The sequence below is a fragment of the Salvelinus alpinus genome, chromosome 28 (assembly GCF_045679555.1).
Source record: "Salvelinus alpinus chromosome 28, SLU_Salpinus.1, whole genome shotgun sequence".
NCBI lineage: Eukaryota > Metazoa > Chordata > Actinopteri > Salmoniformes > Salmonidae > Salvelinus > Salvelinus alpinus.
Window position 1 is genome coordinate 45,857,058 of NC_092113.1, and position 26,349 is coordinate 45,883,406.

General features: G+C 43.6%; 1 protein-coding gene across 1 annotated transcript in view; it reads left to right on the plus strand.

Annotated features, from left to right (window-relative positions):
• Positions 1-26,349, plus strand: part of LOC139557935 (leucine-rich repeat-containing G-protein coupled receptor 6) — a 99,524-nt gene that overhangs the window by 42,317 nt on the left and 30,858 nt on the right. The window contains exons 4-14 of the mRNA XM_071373291.1: positions 3,694-3,765; positions 8,959-9,174; positions 9,780-9,851; positions 11,011-11,079; positions 11,519-11,590; positions 11,916-11,987; positions 12,186-12,254; positions 14,549-14,620; positions 14,787-14,852; positions 16,475-16,546; positions 18,130-18,201. Of these exons, the coding sequence (XP_071229392.1) occupies positions 3,694-3,765; positions 8,959-9,174; positions 9,780-9,851; positions 11,011-11,079; positions 11,519-11,590; positions 11,916-11,987; positions 12,186-12,254; positions 14,549-14,620; positions 14,787-14,852; positions 16,475-16,546; positions 18,130-18,201 (924 nt within the window). The remainder of the gene's footprint in view (positions 1-3,693; positions 3,766-8,958; positions 9,175-9,779; positions 9,852-11,010; positions 11,080-11,518; positions 11,591-11,915; positions 11,988-12,185; positions 12,255-14,548; positions 14,621-14,786; positions 14,853-16,474; positions 16,547-18,129; positions 18,202-26,349) is intronic.

A 26,349-nucleotide genomic window follows, 5' to 3' on the forward strand; every position in this document is an offset into this window, starting at 1 on the left:
ACTGTTATTATCCCTGCTAACTGGGCTGTCACTGTTATTATCCCTGTTAACTGGGCTGTCACTGTTATTATCCCTGTTAACTGGGCTGTCACTGTTATTATCCCTGCTAACTGGGCTGTCACAGCTAACTGGGCTGTCACTGTTATTATCTCTGTTAACTGGGCTGTCACTGTTATTATCCCTGCTAACTGGGCTGTCACAGCTAACTGGGCTGTCACTGTTATTATCCCTGTTAACTGGGCTGTCACTGTTATTATCCCTGTTAACTGGGCTGTCACTGTTATTATCCCTGCTAACTGGGCTGTCACTGTTATTATCCCTGTTAACTGGGCTGTCACTGTTATTATCCCTGTTAACTGGGCTGTCACTGTTATTATCCCTGCTAACTGGGCTGTCACAGCTAACTGGGCTGTCACTGTTATTGTCTCTGTTAACTGGGCTGTCACTGTTATTATCTCTGCTAACTGGGCTGTCACTGTTATTATCCCTGTTAACTGGGCTGTCACTGTTATTGTCTCTGTTAACTGGGCTGTCACTGTTATTATCCCTGCTAACTGGGCTGTCACTGTTATTGTCCCTGTTAACTGGGCTGTCACTGTTATTATCCCTGTTAACTGGGCTGTCACTGGTATTATCCCTGCTAACTGGGCTGTCACAGCTAACTGGGCTGTCACTGTTATTATCTCTGTTAACTGGGCTGTCACTGTTATTATCCCTGCTAACTGGGCTGTCACTGTTATTATCCCTGTTAACTGGGCTGTCACTGTTATTGTCTCTGTTAACTGGGCTGTCACTGTTATTATCCCTGCTAACTGGGCTGTCACTGTTATTGTCCCTGTTAACTGGGCTGTCACTGTTATTATCCCTGTTAACTGGGCTGTCACTGTTATTATCCCTGTTAAAACCTCTCTGGGAGGTTTGGACGCTAGCGTCCCAACTGGCCAACATCCAGTGAAAATGCAGAGTGACAAATAAAAATTATACTATAAAAAAACTATAAAAATTTAACTTTCATGAAATTACACATGCAATACACCAAATTAAAGCTACACTTGTTGTGAATCCAGGCAACGTGTCAGATTTCAAAAATGCTTTACGGCGAAAGCAAACGATACTATTATCTGAGGATAGCACTCCAGCAAACAAACACAGACCATCATATTTCAACCGTCCCAGCGCGACACAAAACGCAGAAATTAAGATATAATTCATGCCTTACCTTTGACGAGCTTCTTCTGTTGGCACTCCAATATGTCCCATAAACATCACAAATGGTCCTTTAGTTCGATTCATTCCGTCGATATATATCCAAAATGTCCATTTATTTGGCGCGTTTGATCCAGAAAAACACTGGTTCCAACTCGCGCAACATGACTACAAAAGTTACCTGTAAGCTTTGTCCAAACATTTCAAACTACTTCCTAATACAACTTTAGGTATTTTTTTACGTAAATAATCAATAACATTTAAGACGGGATATACTGTGTTCAATACCGGAGGAAAACAATGTGTAGCGAGCCTCTAACAAAGATTACACTCCCCTCTAGCCTCCTTCTGAACAGTACTACTTCTTCATTCTCAAAGGAAAAACATCAACCAATTTCAAGACTGTTGACATCCAGTGGAAGCGATAGGAACTGCAAGCAAGTGCCTTAGAATTCTAGATTCCAAATGAAACCATAGAAAAGAGAGTGACCTCAAAAAAACAAAATCCTGGATGGTTTGTCCTCGGGGTTTCGCCTGCCAAATAAGTTATGTTATACTCACAGACATTATTCAAACAGTTTTAGAAACTTCAGAGTGTTTCCTATCCAAATCTACTAATAATATGCATATCCTAGCTTCTGGGCTTGAGTAGCAGGCAGTTTATTTTGGGCAAAAACTGGTGAAAATACTGCCCCCTAGACTTAAGAAGTTTTAACACGCCAGCCCAGGACCTCCACATCCGGCTTCTTCATCTGCCTAATCGTCTGAGACCAGCTACCCGGACAGCTGGTGAAGCAGTGGGTTTGCAAAACCGTGGAATTTCTGCACAAACTGTCAGAAACCATCTCAGGGAAGCTCATCTGTGTGCTCGTCGTCCTCACCAGGGTCTTGACCTGACTGCAGTTCAGCGTCGTAACCGACTTCAGTGGGTAAATGCTCACCTTCGATGGCCACTGGCACGGTGGAGAAGTGTGCTCTTCACGGATGAATGCCGGTTTCAACTGTACTGGGCAGATGGCAGACAGCGTGTATGGCGTTGTGTGGGTGAACGGTTTACTGATGTCAACGTTGTGAACAGAGTGCCCCATGGTGGCGGTGGGGTTATGGTATGGGCAGGCATTATCTACGGACAACGAATACAATTTAAATGCACAGAGATACCTTCAAAATCAAATCAAATCAAATGTTATTAGTCACATGCGCCAAATACAACAGGTGTAGACCTTACAGTGAAATGCTTACTTACGAGCCCCTAACCAACAATGCAGTTTAAAAAAAATACGACTAAGAATAAGAAATAAAAGTAACAAGTAATTAAAGAGCAACAGTAAAATAACAATAGCGAGTCTATATACAGGGGGGTACCGGTACAGAGTCAATGTGCGGGGGCACCGGTTAGTTGAGGTAATATGTACATGCAAGTAGAGTTATTAAAGTGACTATGCATAGATAACAAGAGAGAAGCAGCGGTGTAAAAGATGGGGGGCAATGCAAATAGTCTGGTAGCCATTTGATTAGATGTTCAGGAGTCTTATGGCTTGGGGGGTAGAAGCTGTTTAGAAGTCTCATGGACCAAGACTTGGCGCTTGATGAGATCCTTAAGCCCATTGTCTTGCACTTCATCCGCCCCCATCACCTCATGTTGCAGAATGATAATGCAGGGCCCCATGTCGCAAGGATCTGTACACAATTCCCGGGAGCTGAAAATGTCCCAGTTGTTCCATGGTCTGTATACTCACCAGACATGTCACGCATTGAGCATGTTTGGGATGCTCTGGATTGTACGACAGCGTGTTTCTAAACCGGGACGGTTGTTGCTAACGTGCGCTAATGTGACTAGAATGACGTTGTATACAACAGCCAACTTCCCTGGACATAGACACGTCTTATATGGGCAGGAAGCTTAAATTATTGTTAATCTAACTGCACTGTCATATTATTAACAGTAGTGAAAAAATACCATGCTATTGTTTGAGAGTGCACAACAACAAAACGCTTTTATCACGGCAACTGTTTTTATACATTCACCTCTGAAAGTAAATAATGTACGTACATTCAGTAATCTGGCTCTGATTTGTCATCCTGAGGGTCCCAGAGATAAAATGTAGCGTAGTTTTGTTTGTATTATCCTTAACCAGATCTAATGTGTTATATTCTCCTACATTAATTTTACATTTCCACAAACTTCAAAGTCTTTCCTTTCAAATGGTACCAAGAATATGCATATCCTTGCTTCAGGTCCTGAGAAACAGGCAGTTAGATTTGAGTATGTCATTTTAGGAGAAAAAAACAAACAACGTACGATCATTAAGACGGGTATCTGTGACCGACAGATGCATATCTGTATTCCCAGTCATGTGAAATCTTTAGATTAGGGCCTAATGAATTTATTCTCATGGACTGATTTCCTCATATGAACTGTAACTCAGTAGATATTAATGTTGATATATATATATATAGATACTAATGTTGTTGTCTGGTTGACAGGATGCTTCAGAATAATCAGCTGGAAAGACTTCCCAATGACATTCCATGGAATCTACCCAACCTGCTGTCTCTGTGAGTAACACACACACACACACACACACACACACACACACACACACACACACACACACACACACACACACACACACACACACACACACACACACACACACACACACAGGCACACACACACACACACACACACACACACACACACACACACACACACACACACACATATACACACACACACACACACACACACACACACACACACACACACATATATACACACACACACACACACACACGGACACACACACAGACAAGCGCACGCGCACACACTCCTCACCTGGTGTGTTTTATGTGTGTGTGAGGCAGCGACAGTAAAGACGTCAGTAATCTATCTTTACCTCTAGACTAATAAATATTAAATACTAATAAATACTAAAGGCTAATAAATATTAAATATTAATAAATATGAAATACTAATAAACATGAAATACTAATAAATACTTAAATACTAATAAATACTTAAATATTAATAAATACTTAATACTAATAAATACTAAATACCAATAAATATGAAATACTAATAAATACTTAAATACGAATACATACTCAAATATTAATAAATACTTAATACTAATAAATATTAAATACTAATAAATACTAATAAATACTACGGCTATAACGACTTTCATAAAGTTTATAAAGCCCTGGTTACATCAGCAGATGTCACAAAGTTATTATACAGAAACCCAGCCTAAAACCCCAAACAGCAAGCAATGCAGATGTAGAAGCACGGTGGCTAGGAAAAACTCCCTAGAAAGGCAGGAACCTAGGAAGAATCCCTAGAGAGTAACCAGGCTCTGAGGGGTCTTCTTCTGGCTGTGCCGGGTGGAGATTATAAGAGTACATGGCCATTAAAGGCCAGATTGTTCTTCAAGACGTTCAAACGTTCATAGATGACCAGCAGGGTCAAATAATAATCAGTGGTTATAGAGGGTGCCACAGGTCAGGTGTACATTTTCAGGTGGCTTTTTATAGATGAGCATTCAGAGTTCGATACAGTAGTAGAGAGAGAGGGGGTCGAAGAAGCAGGTCCGGGATAAGGTAGCAGGTCCAGTGAACAGGGTACCATAGCCGCAGGTAGAACAGCATAAACTGGATCAGCAGCACGACCCGGTGAATTGGGACGGGGGCAGCCAGGAGTCATCAGGCCAGATAGTCCTGAGGATGGATCAACAACATCGTAGTTACTCCACAATACTAACATAAATGACAGAGCGAAAAGAAGGAAGCCTGTGCAGCATACAAATATTCCAAAACATGCTCCTGTTTGCAACAAGGCACTACAGTAATACAGTCACGCCCTGACCATAGAGAGCCCTCGGTTCTCTATGGTGTTTAGGTCAGAGCGTGACTGGGGGGGGTATCTAGTTTATAGATTTCTAGGTTGGTGGTTTGTGTGGTTCCCAATTAGAGGCAGCTGGTAATCGTTGCCTCTAATTGGAGATCATATTTAGGTAGCCTGTTTCCCAACCTGCATTTGTGGGATATTGTTTGTGTTAGTGTGTTTGGGCACTACAACTTAATGTTCTTTGTCAGTTTTGTTGTTTGGTTTTTAGTTTCACTTTGAATTAAATATGTGGATCTCAACATCTGCTACGCCTTGGGCCCATTTCGTTCTTACGACATCCGTGACAAATACTGCAAAAAATGTGGCAAAGAAATTTACTTTTTGTCCTAAATACCAAGCGTTATGTTTCGGGCAAATCAACAGAACACATTATTGAGTACCACTCTTCATATCTTCATGCACTGTGGTGGCTGCATCACGTTATGGGTATGCTTGTCATCGGCAATGACTAGGGAGTTATTTTATGATAAAAAGAAACGGAATAAGGTAAGCACAGGCAAAATCCTAGAAAACTTGTTACAATGTGCTTTTCCAACAGACGCTGGGAAACAAATTCACACAAGGCCAAATATACACTGCCGTTGCTTATCAAGACGATATTGAATGTTCCTGAGTGGCCTATTTACTGTTTTGACCTAAATCGGCGTGAAAATCTATGGCAAGACATGAAAATGGCTGTCTAGAAACTTGAAATAGCTTGAAAAAAAAATTATTTTTACAATAATGGGTAAATATTGTACAATCCAGGTGTGCAAAGCTCTTATAGACTTACAGCTGTAATCACTACCAAAGGTGATTCATACATTGACTCGGGGGGTTGAATATATTCGTGTTTTATTTTCCATTAGGATTGTTTTTAAATGTTAGAATTTTTCTTTCACTTTAATATTGCAGAGTATTTTGTGGAGATCATTGATATTAAATGACAATTAAATCTATTTAATCCCATTTTGTAAAACAACAAAATGTGGAAAAAGTCAAGGGGTGTGAAGACTTTCTGAAAGCACTAAATACAGTTTATGAGTAGTCTGTAAATGTCCACTAGAGCTGTTGCCAGACAATTTAATGTTTATTTCTCTACCATAAGCCGCCTCCAGCATTGTTTTAGAGAATTTAGCAGTACGTCACAACCGCAGGCCATGTGTATGGCGTTATGTGGGTGAGCGGTTTGCTGTTGTCATCGTTGTGAACAGAGTGCCCCATGGTGGTGGTGGGGTTATGGTATGGGCAGGCATAAACTATGGACAATGAACACAATTGAATTTTATCAATGGTAGATTGAATGCACAGAGATACAGTGACGAGATCCTGAGGCCCATTGTGAGGCCCATTTTTTTTTAAGGTATCTGTGACCAACAGATGCATATCTATCCATAGATTGGGACCTTATGAATTGATTATAATGGACTGATTTCCTAATACAGTTTTAACTGTAACTCAGTATAATCTTTGAAATTGTTGCATGTTGCGTATATCTTTTTATTACGTATAGTTTGTCTGAAGTCTGGTATGAAATGCATTCAGGTTCACATTGTTAGTTTCAGAGCATACTTGACTAAACCAGTCTGTTGTCCTTGCAAGGGTTCAAAGAGAGAATCAAGCCTCTTTAAGTCAATTAGCATTAATTAGTTTGTCTGAACTCCGATGTGTAATCCCATAGGGATTTGGGATTACATGTTTTCTTTCAGATAGAGCATGTATTCAGATAGAGCATGTATTCAGATAGAGCATGAATTCAGCGTATGTATTCAGATAGAGCATGTATTCAGATAGAGCATGAATTCAGAGTATGTATTCAGATAGAGCATGAATTCAGCGTATGTATTCAGATAGAGCATGAATTCAGAGTATGTATTCAGATAGAGCATGAATTCAGAGTATGTATTCAGATAGAGCATGAATTCAGATAGAGCATGAATTCAGAGCATGTATTCAGATAGAGCATGAATTTAAATCCCCCCAGTTAATTATCTGATGTCCATAAAATGATTCAAAGAGACTCTAAATTAGATGATAAATGAGATGATAAATGAGGTGATAAATTAGATGATAATTGAGGTGATAAATTAGATGATAAATGAGGTGATAAATTACATGATAAATGAGGTGACAAATTACATGATAAATTAGGTGATAAATGAGATGATAAATGAGATGATAAATTAGGCGATAAATAGATGATAAATAGGTGATAAATAGATGATAAATAGATGATAAATGAGATGATAAATGAGATGATAAATGAGATGATAAATAGATGATAAATGAGGTGATAAATGAGATGATAAATGAGATGATAAATGAGATGATAAATAGATGATAAATAGATGATAAATGAGATGATAAATAGATGATAAATGAGATGATAAATAGATGATAAATAGATGATAAATGAGATGATAAATAGATGATAAATAGATGATAAATAGATGATAAATGAGATGATAAATAGATGATAAATAGATGATAAATGAGATGATAAATGAGATGATAAATGAGATGATAAATTAGGTGATAAATTAGGTGATAAATAGATGATAAATAGATGATAAATAGATGATAAATAGATGATAAATGAGATGATAAATGAGATGATAAATTAGGTGATAAATGAGATGATAAATAGATGATAAATAGATGATAAATAGATGATAAATGAGATGATAAATGAGATGATAAATTAGGTGATAAATTAGGTGATAAATAGATGATAAATAGATGATAAATAGATGATAAATGAGATGATAAATAGATGATAAATGAGATGATAAATAGATGATAAATGAGATGATAAATAGATGATAAATAGATGATAAATGAGATGATAAATAGATGATAAATAGATGATAAATAGATGATAAATGAGATGATAAATGAGATGATAAATGAGATGATAAATAGATGATAAATAGATGATAAATGAGATGATAAATAGATGATAAATGAGGTGATAAATAGATGATAAATGAGATGATAAATGAGATGATAAATAGATGATAAATAGATGATAAATGAGATGATAAATAGATGATAAATGAGATGATAAATAGATGATAAATGAGATGATAAATAGATGATAAATAGATGATAAATGAGATGATAAATAGATGATAAATAGATGATAAATGAGATGATAAATGAGATGATAAATAGATGATAAATGAGATGATAAATAGATGATAAATGAGATGATAAATAGATGATAAATAGATGATAAATGAGATGATAAATAGATGATAAATGAGATGATAAATAGATGATAAATGAGATGATAAATAGATGATAAATGAGATGATAAATAGATGATAAATGAGATGATAAATAGATGATAAATGAGATGATAAATAGATGATAAATAGATGATAAATGAGATGATAAATAGATGATAAATAGATGATAAATGAGATGATAAATGAGATGATAAATAGATGATAAATAGATGATAAATAGATGATAAATAGATGATAAATAGATGATAAATAGATGATAAATGAGATGATAAATAGATGATAAATAGATGATAAATGAGGTGATAAATGAGATGATAAATGAGATGATAAATAGATGATAAATAGATGATAAATAGATGATAAATGAGATGATAAATAGATGATAAATAGATGATAAATGTCATCAAGATGTATTGACATGAATTCAACGACCCTTTGCTCTCCTCTCCTCTTGTCTCCTCTCCTCTCCTCTCCTCTCCTCCCTCCTCCCCTCTCATTCGCTCCCCTCCCCTTCCCTTCCCCCCTCCCCTCCCCTCACCTCTTCTCCCCTCCTCTCCAATCTCCTCCCCTCACCTTTTCTCCCCTACCCTACCCTCCCCTTCTCTCCTCCAGGCGTCTGGATGCTAACCTGATATCTGAGGTGCCTTCGCGGTCACTAGTTGGTCTTAGGTCTCTAAGACACCTGTGGTTGGATGATAACAGTCTAACAGAGATCCCTGTCTCTGCTCTGGACTCTCTGCCGGCCCTACAAGCTATGACCCTCGCTCTCAACCACATCACTCACATACCTGACCACGCATTCAGCAACCTCTCATCACTGGTCGTACTGTGAGTACCCTCTGGATGTGTGTGGGGGGGGGGGATTCATCACTGGGCATACTGTGAGTACCCTCTGGATGTGTGGGGGGGGATTCATCACTGGGCATACTGTGAGTACCCTCTGGATGTGTGGGGGGGGATTCATCACTGGGCATACTGTGAGTACCCTCTGGTTGTGTGGGGGGGGGGTTCCTCACTGGGCATACTGTGAGTACCCTCTGGATGTGTGGGGGGGGATTCATCACTGGGCATACTGTGAGTACCCTCTGGTTGTGTGTGGGGGGGGGTTCATCACTGGTCGTACTGTGAGTACCCTCTGGATGTGTGGGGGGGGATTCATCACTGGTCGTACTGTGAGTACCCTCTGGATGTGTGTGTGGGGGGGGGGGGATTCATCACTGGGCATACTGTGAGTACCCTCTGGTGGTGTGAGGAGGGGGGATTCATCACTGGGCGTACTGTGAGTACCCTCTGGTTGTGTGGGGGGGGGGGATTAGAGGGGGTTTATGTGTCTGTCTGTTATCTGACAATGTGTCGTGTTGAGATGTGTGTTTTAACTGTGATTGGTTGAAAAGCCTGTCCCTTGTTGTGATTGGCTGTCTTTCCGTGTATAGTCATCTCCATAACAACCAGATCCAGACGATGGGAGAGAGGTGTTTCCAAGGTTTGCTCAGTCTGGAGACACTGTGAGTAAACACACACACGCACACACACACGCACACGCACGCGCACGCACACACACACACACACACACACACACACACACACACACACACACACACACACACACACACACACACACACACACACACACACACACACACACACACACACACACACACACACACACACACACACACACACACTCCACACTGCCCTTTTACACCTGGACAAAAGGAACACCTATGTGAGAATGCTGTTCATTGACTACAGCTCAGCGTTTAACACCATAGTGCCCTCAAAGCTCATCACTAAGCTAAGGACCCTGGGACTAAACACCTCCCTCTGCAACTGGATCCTGGACTTCCTGATGGGCCGCCCCCAGCTGGTGAGGGTAGGTAGCAACACATCTGCCACGCTGATCCTCAACACAGGGGCCCCTCAGGGGTGCGTGCTCAGTCCCCTCCTGTACTCCCTGTTCACACACGACTGCACGGCCAGGCACGACTCCAACACCATCATTAAGTTTGCAGACGACACAACAGTGGTAGGCCTGATCACCAACAACGACGAGACAGCCTATAGGGAGGAGGTCAGAGACCTGGCCGGGTGGTGCCAGAATAACAACCTCTCCCTCACCGTAACCAAGACTAAGGAGATGATTGTGGACTACAGGAAAAGGAGGACCGAGCACGCCCCCAAAGGTTTTACAGCTGCAACATCGAGAGCATCCTGACGGGTTGCATCACTGCCTGGTACTACAGAGGGTAGTGCGTACGGCCCAGTACATCACTGGGGCTAAGCTGTCTGCCATCCAGGACCTCTACACCAGGCAGTGTCAGAGGAAGGCCCTAAAAATTGTCAAAGACCCCATCTTCAGTGTGTATGAGTCTGTCTGTACCAGGATCTGGATCATCAGTGTGAGAAACACAGACACATGTTGAGAGAAAGACACAATGCACATGTGTGCTGAAGTAACTCTATCAACCTGTGTTATGTTTGTCCAGCGTTGTCATGACATCAGAGCATTTCCTATGAGACTAACTAGTGACAGACCATAATAGTTGTGATAGTCTCCAGGTTCATCTCCCTCTCCTCTCTCTTTCTCATCTCTCTCCCCATCTCCCCCTCTGTCTCCCTCTCCATCTGTCTCCTTCTTCCTATCTCCCCCCCTCTCTTTCTCAGGGATCTGAACTATAATGATCTACCAGAGTTTCCTACAGCCATCAGGACCCTGGCAAAGCTTCAGGAACTGTGAGTCCACACACACACACACCACACACCCGCGCACACACACACAGACACACAGACACACAGACACACAGACACAAACACACACACAAATAAAAAAAACACTCACACACAAACACACACACACAAACACACACACACACACACATAGACAGACACACACACACAAGCACACAGATACACAGATACACAGAAACACACAGAAACACAGAAACACACATATGACTATCATATGTTCTCACTGTAGTCAGGTAAGTTGTTTATGTTGTATTTCATATTGTATCAGTGGTTTTAATGCAGAAATCGGATACAATGTCTCAAACCTCAGTAGCTGCACACCGAGGGGAGGGCGATGATTTCTCTCGCACTTAGCAGATGCTCTGACGTGTGTGTGTGTGTGTGTGTGTGTGTGTGTGTGTGTGTGTGTGTGTGTGTGTCTTAGGGGGTTCCACAACAACAACATCAGAGTGATCCCTGAGAGAGCCTTCATGGGAAACCGCCAACTACAGACCATGTTAGTACCCCCCCCGCCACACACACACACACTGATAAACACACACACACACACACACACACACACACACACACACACACACACACACACACACACACACACACACACACACACACACACACACACACACACACAGATAAAAACACACAGATAAAAACACACAGACACACACACAGATAAACACACAGATAAAAACACACAGACACACACACACACACACATACACACACATAAACGGATAAACACACACACACACACAGATAAACACACGTAGAAAAGGCCTTGGTGAAATAAAGTTTAAAAAGCAACATGACCTCTTCCTCAGTCACTTCTATGAGAATCCCATCCAGTCTGTGGGAAGATCCGCTTTCCAGTTTTTACCTAAGCTCCATACACTGTGAGTAATGAGAATCCTTCTCCAGTCTGTGGGAAGATCCGCTTTCCAGTTTTTACCTAAGCTCCATACACTGTGAGTAATGAGAATCCTTCTCCAGTCTGACAATACGACGTTTGGATGTATGTCTTGGATACATAGCGGACCACATGAGTGTGTATGTGTGTGTGCCATCTAACTAACGAGCGTGTCCCTCTCCAGCTCCCTAAACGGGGCGACCCAGATACGAGATTTCCCTGACCTGAAAGGAACCACCAGCCTGGAAACACTGTAAGAGACGCACACACACACACACACACACACACACACACACACACACACACACACACACACACACACACACACACACACACACACACACACACACACACACACACACACACACACACACACACACACACACACACACACACACACACACACACACACACACACACACACACCCCCGTCCTACTGCTGTGATGAGTGCAGAGCCTCAGTCTCCTGCCTAATGAGTGTCTGATAGAATGGGAACAGAGACAGAAGGAGGAGAGAGAAGAGTTGCACCATCAGGTAGGCTAACTAGGCTAACTAGGCTAACTAGGCTAACTAGGCTAACTAGGATAACTAGGCTAACTAGGATAACTAGGCTAACTAGGATAACTAGGCTAACTAGGCTAACTAGGCTAACTAGGATAACTAGGATAACTAGGCTAACTAGGATAACTAGGATAACTAGGATAACACTTTTATCCAAAGCAACTTACAGCAGGAATCAAACACACAGCCTTGGCGTTGCCAGCACCAGGCTCAACCAGCAGAGCCACAGAGGCTCTGGGAGGGTACGACAGAGGCTCTGGGAGGGTACGACAGAGGCTCTGGGAGGGTATGACAGAGGCTCTGGGAGGGTACGACAGAGGCTCTGGGAGGGTGTGACAGAGACTCTGGGAGGGTGTGACAGCTCTGGGAGGGTGTGACAGAGGCTCTGGGAGGGTATGACAGAGGCTCTGGGAGGGTATGACAGAGGCTCTGGGAGGGTATGACAGAGGCTCTGGGAGGGTATGACAGAGACTCTGGGAGGGTGTGACAGCTCTGGGAGGGTGTGACAGAGGCTCTGGGAGGGTACGACAGGCTCTGGGAGGGTGTGACAGAGGCTCTGGGAGGGTACGACAGAGGCTCTGGGAGGGTGTGACAGCTCTGGGAGGGTGTGACAGAGGCTCTGGGAGGGTACGACAGGCTCTGGGAGGGTGTGACAGAGGCTCTGGGAGGGTACGACAGAGGCTCTGGGAGGGTGTGACAGAGGCTCTGGGAGGGTAAAACGGAGACTCTGGGAGGGTGTGACAGAGGCTCTGGGAGGGTGTGACAGAGGCTCTGGGAGGGTGTGACAGAGGCTCTGGGAGGGTATGACAGAGGCTCTGGGAGGGTACGACAGGCTCTGGGAGGGTGTGACAGAGGCTCTGGGAGGGTATGACAGGCTCTGGGAGGGTGTGACAGAGGCTCTGGGAGGGTACGACAGGCTCTGGGAGGGTGTGACAGAGGCTCTGGGAGGGTGTGACAGGCTCTGGGAGGGTGTGACAGAGGCTCTGGGAGGGTACGACAGGCTCTGGGAGGGTGTGACAGAGGCTCTGGGAGGGTACGACAGAGGCTCTGGGAGGGTGTGACAGAGACTCTGGGAGGGTGTGACAGCTCTGGGAGGGTGTGACAGCTCTGGGAGGGTGTGACAGAGGCTCTGGGAGGGTATGACAGAGGCTCTGGGAGGGTAAAACGGAGACTCTGGGAGGGTGTGACAGAGGCTCTGGGAGGGTACGACAGGCTCTGGGAGGGTGTGACAGAGGCTCTGGGAGGGTACGACAGAGGCTCTGGGAGGGTGCGACAGAGGCTCTGGGAGGGTACGACAGAGCACACACATGCAGTGACTTTGATAAAGTTCTGGGGCATTAGGGTCTCCTTTAGACTAGAGGGAAGAGGCCTTGCAACACCAGTTCCAGCAGAATCTGCTGTCCCTTCCAGGGACCAACTGGTCCCGACCCTGCTTAGCTTCAGAGGAAAGCCAGCAGTGGTCCGGTTCGTGCCAGCCTATTGAGCTAGCTGTCTCACTGTGTTAGGATCACAGAGACAGAAGAATCAACTGGCTTCCCTGGACATAAACAATCATTACAATACTCAAATACACTCTTCTGTCTAACCCACCCCCCCTCTGTCTCTCTACTCTTCCTCCTCCTCTCTCTCCTCTCTCTAGGACATTGACCAGGGCTGGTCTCTCTACTCTTCCTCATCCTCTCTCTCCTCTCTCTCTAGGACATTGACCAGGGCTGGTCTCTCTACTCTTCCTCATCCTCTCTCTCCTCTCTCTCTAGGACATTGACCAGGGCTGATCTCTCTACTCTTCCTCCTCCTCTCTCTCCTCTCTCTCTAGGACATTGCCCAGGGCTGGTCTCTCTACTCTTCCTCATCCTCTCTCTCCTCTCTCTCTAGGACACTGACCAGGGCTGATCTCTCTACTCTTCCTCATCCCTCGTTCTCTCTCTAGGACATTGACCAGGGCTGATCTCTCTACTCTTCCTCATCCCTCGTTCTCTCTCTAGGACACTGACCAGGGCTGGTCTCTCTACTCTTCCTCAGCGGTTGTGTCAGCAGCTACCCCGCCTCAGAGTACTGTGAGTACTTTGAACGCAAGAATGTCCACACACACAATTAAATTTAACTGTACCCCCTTAAATGCCCCAGTTGATAGAATCCCAAACCCACAGAAATGCTTAACTCTGACATGGATCTGAAACCCCAGATTACACTGTAATGATGTTTGTGTCTGTGTGTTCACAGCGAGCTGTCTCATAATCAGATAGAGGATCTTCCCAGCTTCTATCACTGCTCTGCCCTGCAGGAAATGTGAGTTAACATGGTGTAATGGTTGAAGCTTAGAACAACGTTCCGATGACACTATGTTAGAACAACGTTCCGATGACACTATGTTAGAACAACGTTCCGATAACACTATGTTAGAACAACGTTCTGATAACACTATGTTAGAACAACGTTCCGATAACACTATGTTAGAACAACGTTCTGATAACAGAATGTTAGAACAACGTTCCGATAACACTATGTTAGAACAACGTTCTGATAACACTATGTTAGAACAACGTTCTGATAACACTATGTTAGAACAACGTTCCGATGACACTATGTTAGAACAACGTTCTGATAACACTATGTTAGAACAACGTTCCGATAACACTATGTTAGAACAACGTTCTGATAACACTATGTTAGAACAACGTTCCAATAACACTATGTTAGAACAACGTTCTGATAACACTATGTTAGAACAACGTTCCGATGACACTATGTTAGAACAACGTTCTGATAACACTATGTTAGAACAACGTTCCAATAACACTATGTTAGAACAACGTTCTGATAACACTATGTTAGAACAACGTTCCGATAACACTATGTTAGAACAACGTTCTGATAACACTATGTTAGAACAACGTTCTGATAACACTATGTTAGAACAACGTTCCGATAACACTATGTTAGAACAACGTTCTGATAACACTATGTTAGAACAACGTTCCGATAACACTATGTTAGAACAACGTTCCAATAACACTATGTTAGAACAACGTTCTGATAACACTATGTTAGAACAACGTTCCGATAACACTATGTTAGAACAACGTTCTGATAACACTATGTTAGAACAACGTTCCGATAACACTATGTTAGAACAACGTTCCGATGACACTATGTTAGAACAACGTTCTGATAACACTATGTTAGAACAACGTTCCGATGACACTATGTTAGAACAACGTTCTGATAACACTATGTTAGAACAACGTTCCGATAACACTATGTTAGAACAACGTTCCGATGACACTATGTTAGAACAACGTTCTGATAACACTATGTTAGAACAACGTTCCGATGACACTATGTTAGAACAACGTTCCGATGACACTATGTTAGAACAACGTTCTGATAACACTATGTTAGAACAACGTTCTGATAACACTATGTTAGAACAACGTTCCGATAACACTATGTTAGAACAACGTTCCGATAACACTATGTTAGAACAACGTTCCGATAACACTATGTTAGAACAACGTTCCGATAACACTATGTTAGAACAACGTTCCGATAACACTATGTTAGAACAACGTTCCGATAACACTATGTTAGAACAACGTTCCGATAACACTATGTTAGAACAACGTTCCAATAACACTATGTTAGAACAACGTTCCAATAACACTATGTTAGAACAACGTTCCAATAACACTATGTTAGAACAACGTTCCGATAACACTATGTTAGAACAACGTTCCAATAACACTATGTTAGAACAACGTTCCAATAACACTATGTTAGAACAACGTTCCGATAACAGAATGTTAGAACAACGTTCCTATAACGGTATGACTGAAATAGTAGGAGTCTATGCTTCAGTATTGCAGTTTCACTGCTTGTTTTGTAGTAACAGGGTGTGTATATGTGTGTAGAGGCCTGCAGTATAACCAGATTAGGAGGATTGAGAGGAATACCTTCCAGCAGCTCAGCTCTCTACGGTCTCTGTGAGTACACGGTTTACTCTCTGTGAATACTGTTTACTCTCTGTGAGTACACGGTTTACTCTCTGTGAATACTGTTTACTCTCTGTGAGTACACTGTTTACTCTCTGTGAGTACGGTTTACTCTCTGTGAATACTGTTTACTCTCTGTGAATACTGTTTACTCTCTGTGAGTACACGGTTTACTCTCTGTGAATACTGTTTACTCTCTGTGAGTACACGGTTTACTCTCTGTGAGTACGGTTTACTCTCTGTGAATACTCTTTACTCTCTGTGAGTACACGGTTTACTCTCTGTGAATACTGTTTACTCTCTGTGAATACTGTTTACTCTCTGTGAGTACACGGTTTACTCTCTGTGAATACTGTTTACTCTCTGTGAGTACACGGTTTACTCTCTGTGAATACTGTTTACTCTCTGTGAGTACACGGTTTACTCTCTGTGAATACTGTTTACTCTCTGTGAGTACACGGTTTACTCTCTGTGAGTACACGGTTTACTCTCTGTGAGTACTGTTTACTCTCTGTGAGTACACGGTTTACTCTCTGTGAATACTGTTTACTCTCTGTGAATACTGTTTACTCTCTGTGAATACTGTTTACTCTCTGTGAGTACACGGTTTACTCTCTGTGAATACTGTTTACTCTCTGTGAGTACACGGTTTACTCTCTGTGAATACTGTTTACTCTCTGTGAGTACACGGTTTACTCTCTGTGAGTACTGTTTACTCTCTGTGAGTACACGGTTTACTCTCTGTGAGTACTGTTTACTCTCTGTGAGTACACGGTTTACTCTCTGTGAATACTGTTTACTCTCTGTGAATACTGTTTACTCTCTGTGAGTACACGGTTTACTCTCTGTGAATACTGTTTACTCTCTGTGAATACTGTTTACTCTCTGTGAGTACACGGTTTACTCTCTGTGAATACTGTTTACTCTCTGTGAATACTGTTTACTCTCTGTGAGTACACGGTTTACTCTCTGTGAATACTGTTTACTCTCTGTGAATACTGTTTACTCTCTGTCAGTATACTGTTTACTCTCTGTCAGTATACTGTTTACTCTCTGTGAATACTGTTTACTCTCTGTCAGTATACTGTTTACTCTCTGTGAATACTGTTTACTCTCTGTGAATACTGTTTACTCTCTGTGAATACTGTTTACTCTCTGTGAATACTCTTTACTCTCTGTGAATACTGTTTACTCTCTGTCAGTATACTGTTTACTCTCTGTGAATACTCTTTACTCTCTGTCTGTATACTCTTTACCCTTCTGTGAATACTCTTTACTCTCTGTGAATACTCTTTACCCTTCTGTGAATACTCTTTACCCTTCTGTGAATACTCTTTACCCTTCTGTGAATACTCTTTACTCTCTGTGAGTATACTCTTTACTCTCTGTGAATACTCTTTACTCTCTGTCAGTATACTGTTTACTCTCTGTGAATACTCTTTACCCTCTGTGAGTGTACTCTTTCCCCTACACACAAACTGTTACTCTCTGTGAATACTGTTACTTTAACAGATAGGCACTAAACACAAAATTCGGAATAATGACAGTAACTAATTCTCTCTCTCTCCCCCCAGAGATCTTAGCTTCAACAGTATTGAGTGGATTCACCCTGATGCCTTCATTTCGTTCCATTCTCTGACCAAGCTGTGAGTATACATACACACATATATCCCACGCACACCACCAAGCAAGTCAAGGAAATCCCTCTCACTCTGTGTGTAACTTTGGTTCTCCTTAATTAAAGCAAGTCTTTAGGCCAACACTGACAGAGACTGTAGAAACTGAGAGACAGACAGACAGACAGACAGACAGACAGACAGACAGACAGACAGACAGACAGACATAAAGTGACAGACAGACATAAAGAGACAGACATAAAGTGACAGACAGACATAAAGAGACAGACAGACAGACAGACATAAAGAGACAGACAGACAGACAGACATAAAGAGACAGACAGACAGACAGATATAAAGAGACAGACATAAAGAGACAGACATAAAGTGACAGACAGACAGACATAAAGAGACAGACATAAAGTGACAGACAGACAGACATATAGAGACAGACAGACAGACGGACATAAATAGACAGAGAGAGACTTACAGACAGACAGACAGACAGACAGACAGACAGACAGACAGACAGACAGACAGACATCAAGCATACTATAAACATCAAGGAGGTATGGCTGAGTCAAATAGGAATCCTGACTTAATGAGGTGGTGTTTAAAGAGCTCAGACATGTGCTTCTTGTCAGTAACAACCACATCAACATTAAGGGACACGGGCAGCTGTGAGGAGGGGAGTTAGACCCATAGAGAGAGAACTGCTCCTTAAAGGAACAAACTTTGGCTTTCCGGATAGCCTGAGTGCACTTATTTCTCATTTGCCTTGACGAGATCCAGTCAGCCTGAGTATGTGTGTGCCGAGCCTTTCGCCAAATGCAATTCTTGAGGTGGAGTAACTCTGCCAGATCACGGTCGAACCAGGGGCTGAACCGTAGATCGTCGCCGAAGGAACCAGACTATAGATCGTCCCAGGAGGCTCTGGACTGCAGACCGTCCCAGGAGGCTCTGGACTGCAGACCGTCACTGGAGACTTCGCGCCATGGATCATCACTGGAGGCCGGGTGCGTAGAGCCGGCACAGGATATCCTGGGCCGTAGAGACGCACCGGAGACCAGGAGCGCTGAGCCGGCACAATACGTCCTGGCTGAATGCCCACTCTAGCACTGCAAATGCGGGGAGCTGGGACAGAGCGCACCGGGCTGTGGATGCGTACCGGAGACACAGTACGTGTAACCGCAAAGCGTGGTGCCTGAAGGGTCACACGCTCCTCAAAGCGACTGTCTTGCTCCCGACTCCAACCCCTCCAAACTCTTTCGTCCCTTTCCACTGCCAACCACTCCTCGCTCAAACGGTCCAAGAATTCCTCCTCGGTCTCGGACTCCGACGCCCCAGTCATCTGCCCCATGTACTCAACATTTGCCCTCGGGTTTCCGTCGTGTCCTCTCCTCCTGACCACGCTGCTTGGTCCGTTTGTGGTGGGATCTTCTGTTACGCTAGTTGATAGAAGTGGACCAGAGACAACGATAGACAGCTGTCCCTGATTGGGAACCATACCCGGCCAACAAAGAATTAGAAAACTAGAATGCCCACTCAAATCGCACCCTGACCTAACCAAATAGAGAAATAAAAAGGCTCTCTAAGGTCAGGGCGTGACACAAGTGTCTATGCCAAATCAGGACAGGTCGTTTCCCTGAGCAGCCATTACGAACACAGGCTGTAAAACAGTGATCACTAAGGACATTACAGAAAACACCAGACTGATACCTATCAGGATTATTTGTGAGGATAACATCGAGGAGAGTAGCCTTTTCTGGATGTTTGGAGTCATAACTTGTGGGATTGGTAATAATCTGAGAAGGATTTAGGGAGTCCCATTGCTTTAGGACTTGGTCAGGTGTTTTAAGCATGTCCCAGTTTAGGTCACCAAGCAGAACAAATTCAGACTTAGTGTAAGGGGCCAGGAGAGAGCTTAGGGCAGGTAGGGTACAGTCCTGTGCTGATCCAGGACGATAACACCCAGCAACAGTCAGCAAAGAGCTATTTGAAAGTTTAATACTTAAAACCAGTAAATCAAATTGTTTGGGGACAGACTTAGTGGAGACAACCGAGCACTGAAGGGGATCCTTGGTAAAGATTGACACTCCACCACCTTTGGAAGATCTGTCTTGACGAAAAAGGTTGTAACCAGAAAGGTTAACATCAGTTATTTGTGTTGGCTGGGACTACACAGAGCTAGATGTAATCACATGAAAACCAATTTCTCTAGAAGGAAACCTTTTTCTCTAGACGGAAACCCCTTTCTCTAGAGGGAAACCCCTTTCTCTAGAGGGAAACCCCTTTCTCTAGAGGGAAACCCCTTTCTCTAGAAGGAAACCCCTTTCTCTAGAAGGAAACCCCTTTCTCTAGAGGGAAACCCCTTTCTCTAGAAGGAAACCTTTTTCTCGAGAAGGAAACCCCCTTTCTCTAGAAGGAAACCCCTTTCTCTAGAAGGAAACCCCTTTCTCTAGAAGGAAACCCCTTTCTCTAGAAGGAAACCCCTTTCTCTAGAAGGAAACCCCTTTCTCTAGAGGGAAACCTTTTTCTCTAGAAGGAAACCCCCTTTCTCTAGAGGGAAACCCCTTTCTCTAGAGGGAAACCCCTTTCTCTAGAAGGAAACCCGTTTCTCTAGAAGGAAACCCCTTTCTCTAGAAGGAAACCCCTTTCTCTAGAAGGAAACCCCTTTCTCTAGAGGGAAACCCCTTTCTCGAGAAGGAAACCTTTTTCTCGAGAAGGAAACCCCCTTTCTCTAGAAGGAAACCCCTTTCTCTAGAGGGAAACCCCTTTCTCTAGAAGGAAACCTTTTTCTCGAGAAGGAAACCCCCTTTCTCTAGAAGGAAACCCCTTTCTCTAGAGGGAAACCCCTTTCTCTAGAAGGAAACCCCTTTCTCTAGAAGGAAACCCCCTATCTCTAGAAGGAAACCCCTTTCTCTAGAAGGAAACCCCTTTCTCTAGAAGGAAACCCCTTTCTCTAGAAGGAAACCCCCTTTCTCTAGAAGGAAACCCCTTTCTCTAGAAGGAAACCCCTTTCTCTAGAAGGAAACCCCTTTCTCTAGAAGGAAACCCCTTTCTCTAGAAGGAAACCCCCTTTCTCTAGAAGGAAACCCCTTTCTCTAGAAGGAAACCCCTTTCTCTAGAAGGAAACCCCTTTCTCTAGAGGGAAACCCCTTTCTCTAGAAGGAATCCCCCTTTCTCTAGAAGGAAACCCCTTTCTCTAGAAGGAAACCCCTTTCTCTAGAGGGAAACCCCTTTCTCTAGAAGGAAACCCCTTTCTCTAGAAGGAAACCCCTTTCTCTAGAAGGAAACCCCTTTCTCTAGAAGGAAACCCCTTTCTCTAGAAGGAAACCCCTTTCTCTAGAGGGAAACCCCTTTCTCTAGAAGGAAACCCCTTTCTCTAGAAGGAAACCCCCTTCTCTAGAAGGAAACCCCTTTCTCTAGAAGGAAACCCCTTTCTCTAGAAGGAAACCCCTTTCTCTAGACAGAAACCCCTTTCTCTAGAGGGAAACCCCTTTCTCTAGAGGGAAACCCCTTTCTCTAGAGGGAAACCCCTTTCTCTAGAGGGAAACCCCTTTCTCTAGAAGGAAACCCCTTTCTCTAGAAGGAAACCCCTTTCTCTAGAAGTCTCTAGAAGGAAACCCCTTTCTCTAGAAGGAAACCCCTTTCTCTAGAAGGAAACCCCTTTCTCTAGAGGGAAACCTTTTTCTCTAGAAGGAAACCCCCTTTCTCTAGAGGGAAACCCCTTTCTCTAGAGGGAAACCCCTTTCTCTAGAAGGAAACCTTTTTCTCGAGAAGGAAACCCCCTTTCTCTAGAGGGAAACCCCTTTCTCTAGAAGGAAACCCCTTTCTCTAGAAGGAAACCCCTTTCTCTAGAAGGAAACCCCTTTCTCTAGAAGGAAACCCCTTTCTCTAGAGGGAAACCTTTTTCTCTAGAAGGAAACCCCCTTTCTCTAGAGGGAAACCCCTTTCTCTAGAGGGAAACCCCTTTCTCTAGAAGGAAACCCGTTTCTCTAGAAGGAAACCCCTTTCTCTAGAAGGAAACCCCTTTCTCTAGAAGGAAACCCCTTTCTCGAGAAGGAAACCTTTTTCTCGAGAAGGAAACCCCCTTTCTCTAGAAGGAAACCCCTTTCTCTAGAGGGAAACCCCTTTCTCTAGAAGGAAACCTTTTTCTCGAGAAGGAAACCCCCTTTCTCTAGAAGGAAACCCCTTTCTCTAGAAGGAAACCCCTTTCTCTAGAAGGAAACCCCTTTCTCTAGAAGGAAACCCCCTTTCTCTAGAAGGAAACCCCTTTCTCTAGAAGGAAACCCCTTTCTCTAGAAGGAAACCCCTTTCTCTAGAAGGAAACCCCTTTCTCTAGAAGGAAACCCCCTTTCTCTAGAAGGAAACCCCTTTCTCTAGAAGGAAACCCCTTTCTCTAGAGGGAAACCCCTTTCTCTAGAAGGAATCCCCCTTTCTCTAGAAGGAAACCCCTTTCTCTAGAAGGAAACCCCTTTCTCTAGAGGGAAACCCCTTTCTCTAGAAGGAAACCCCTTTCTCTAGAAGGAAACCCCTTTCTCTAGAAGGAAACCCCTTTCTCTAGAGGGAAACCCCTTTCTCTAGAAGGAAACCCCTTTCTCTAGAAGGAAACCCCTTTCTCTAGAAGGAAACCCCCTTCTCTAGAAGGAAACCCCTTTCTCTAGAAGGAAACCCCTTTCTCTAGAAGGAAACCCCTTTCTCTAGAGGGAAACCCCTTTCTCTAGACGGAAACCCCTTTCTCTAGACGGAAACCCCTTTCTCTAGACAGAAACCCCTTTCTCTAGAGGGAAACCCCTTTCTCTAGAGGGAAACCCCTTTCTCTAGAGGGAAACCCCTTTCTCTAGAGGGAAACCCCTTTCTCTAGAAGGAAACCCCTTTCTCTAGAAGGAAACCCCTTTCTCTAGAGGGAAACCCCTTTCTCTACAAGGAAACCTTTTTCTCGAGAAGGAAACCCCCTTTCTCTAGAGGGAAACCCCTTTCTCTAGAAGGAAACCCCTTTCTCTAGAAGTCTCTAGAAGGAAACACCTTTCTCTAGAAGGAAACCCCTTTCTCTAGAAGGAAACCCCTTTCTCTAGAGGGAAACCTTTTTCTCTAGAAGGAAACCCCCTTTCTCTAGAGGGAAACCCCTTTCTCTAGAGGGAAACCCCTTTCTCTAGAAGGAAACCCCTTTCTCTAGAGGGAAACCCCTTTCTCTAGAAGGAAACCCCTTTCTCTAGAAGGAAACCCCTTTCTCTAGAGGGAAACCCCTTTCTCTAGAAGGAAACCTTTTTCTCGAGAAGGAAACCCCCTTTCTCTAGAGGGAAACCCCTTTCTCTAGAAGGAAACCCCTTTCTCTAGAAGGAAACCCCCTATCTCTAGAAGGAAACCCCTTTCTCTAGAAGGAAACCCCTTTCTCTAGAAGGAAACCCCTTTCTCTAGAAGGAAACCCCCTTTCTCTAGAAGGAAACCCCTTTCTCTAGAAGGAAACCCCTTTCTCTAGAAGGAAACCCCTTTCTCTAGAAGGAAACCCCTTTCTCTAGAAGGAAACCCCCTTTCTCTAGAAGGAAACCCCTTTCTCTAGAAGGAAACCCCTTTCTCTAGAAGGAAACCCCTTTCTCTAGAGGGAAACCCCTTTCTCTAGAAGGAATCCCCCTTTCTCTAGAAGGAAACCCCTTTCTCTAGAAGGAAACCCCTTTCTCTAGAGGGAAACCCCTTTCTCTAGAAGGAAACCCCTTTCTCTAGAAGGAAACCCCTTTCTCTAGAAGGAAACCCCTTTCTCTAGAAGGAAACCCCTTTCTCTAGAAGGAAACCCCTTTCTCTAGAGGGAAACCCCTTTCTCTAGAAGGAAACCCCTTTCTCTAGAAGGAAACCCCTTTCTCTAGAAGGAAACCCCCTTCTCTAGAAGGAAACCCCTTTCTCTAGAAGGAAACCCCTTTCTCTAGAAGGAAACCCCTTTCTCTAGACAGAAACCCCTTTCTCTAGAGGGAAACCCCTTTCTCTAGAGGGAAACCCCTTTCTCTAGAGGGAAACCCCTTTCTCTAGAGGGAAACCCCTTTCTCTAGAAGGAAACCCCTTTCTCTAGAAGGAAACCCCTTTCTCTAGAGGGAAACCCCTTTCTCTACAAGGAAACCTTTTTCTCGAGAAGGAAACCCCCTTTCTCTAGAGGGAAACCCCTTTCTCTAGAGGGAAACCCCTTTCTCTAGAAGGAAACCCCTTTCTCTAGAAGGAAACCCCTTTCTCTAGAAGTCTCTAGAAGGAAACCCCTTTCTCTAGAAGGAAACCCCTTTCTCTAGAAGGAAACCCCTTTCTCTAGAGGGAAACCTTTTTCTCTAGAAGGAAACCCCCTTTCACTAGAGGGAAACCCCTTTCTCTAGAGGGAAACCCCTTTCTCTAGAAGGAAACCTTTTTCTCGAGAAGGAAACCCCCTTTCTCTAGAGGGAAACCCCTTTCTCTAGAAGGAAACCCCTTTCTCTAGAAGGAAACCCCTTTCTCTAGAAGGAAACCCCTTTCTCTAGAAGGAAACCCCTTTCTCTAGAGGGAAACCTTTTTCTCTAGAAGGAAACCCCCTTTCTCTAGAGGGAAACCCCTTTCTCTAGAGGGAAACCCCTTTCTCTAGAAGGAAACCCGTTTCCCTAGAAGGAAACCCCTTTCTCTAGAAGGAAACCCCTTTCTCTAGAAGGAAACCCCTTTCTCGAGAAGGAAACCTTTTTCTCGAGAAGGAAACCCCCTTTCTCTAGAAGGAAACCCCTTTCTCTAGAGGGAAACCCCTTTCTCTAGAAGGAAACCTTTTTCTCGAGAAGGAAACCCCCTTTCTCTAGAAGGAAACCCCTTTCTCTAGAGGGAAACCCCTTTCTCTAGAAGGAAACCCCTTTCTCTAGAAGGAAACCCCTTTCTCTAGAAGGAAACCCCCTTTCTCTAGAAGGAAACCCCTTTCTCTAGAAGGAAACCCCTTTCTCTAGAAGGAAACCCCTTTCTCTAGAAGGAAACCCCCTTTCTCTAGAAGGAAACCCCTTTCTCTAGAAGGAAACCCCTTTCTCTAGAAGGAAACCCCTTTCTCTAGAGGGAAACCCCTTTCTTTAGAAGAATCCGCCTTTCTCTAGAAGGAAACCCCTTTCTCTAGAAGGAAACCCCTTTCTCTAGAGGGAAACCCCTTTCTCTAGAAGGAAACCCCTTTCTCTAGAAGGAAACCCCTTTCTCTAGAAGGAAACCCCTTTCTCTAGAGGGAAACCCCTTTCTCTAGAAGGAAACCCCTTTCTCTAGAAGGAAACCCCTTTCTCTAGAAGGAAACCCCCTTCTCTAGAAGGAAACCCCTTTCTCTAGAAGGAAACCCCTTTCTCTAGAAGGAAACCCCTTTCTCTAGAGGGAAACCCCTTTCTCTAGACAGAAACCCCTTTCTCTAGACGGAAACCCCTTTCTCTAGACAGAAACCCCTTTCTCTAGAGGGAAACCCCTTTCTCTAGAGGGAAACCCCTTTCTCTAGAGGGAAACCCCTTTCTCTAGAGGGAAACCCCTTTCTCTAGAAGGAAACCCCTTTCTCTAGAAGGAAACCCCTTTCTCTAGATGGAAACCCCTTTCTCTACAAGGAAACCTTTTTCTCGAGAAGGAAACCCCCTTTCTCTAGAGGGAAACCCCTTTCTCTAGAGGGAAACCCCTTTCTCTAGAAGGAAACCCCTTTCTCTAGAAGGAAACCCCTTTCTCTAGAAGTCTCTAGAAGGAAACACCTTTCTCTAGAAGGAAACCCCTTTCTCTAGAAGGAAACCCCTTTCTCTAGAAGGAAACCCCTTTCTCTAGAAGGAAACCCCTTTCTCTAGAGGGAAACCTTTTTCTCTAGAAGGAAACCCCCTTTCTCTAGAGGGAAACCCCTTTCTCTAGAGGGAAACCCCTTTCTCTAGAAGGAAACCTTTTTCTCGAGAAGGAAACCCCCTTTCTCTAGAAGGAAACCCCTTTCTCTAGAAGGAAACCCCTTTCTCTAGAAGGAAACCCCTTTCTCTAGAAGGAAACCCCTTTCTCTAGAGGGAAACCTTTTTCTCTAGAAGGAAACCCCCTTTCTCTAGAGGGAAACCCCTTTCTCTAGAGGGAAACCCCTTTCTCTAGAAGGAAACCCGTTTCTCTAGAAGGAAACCCCTTTCTCTAGAAGGAAACCCCTTTCTCTAGAAGGAAACCCCTTTCTCGAGAAGGAAACCTTTTTCTCGAGAA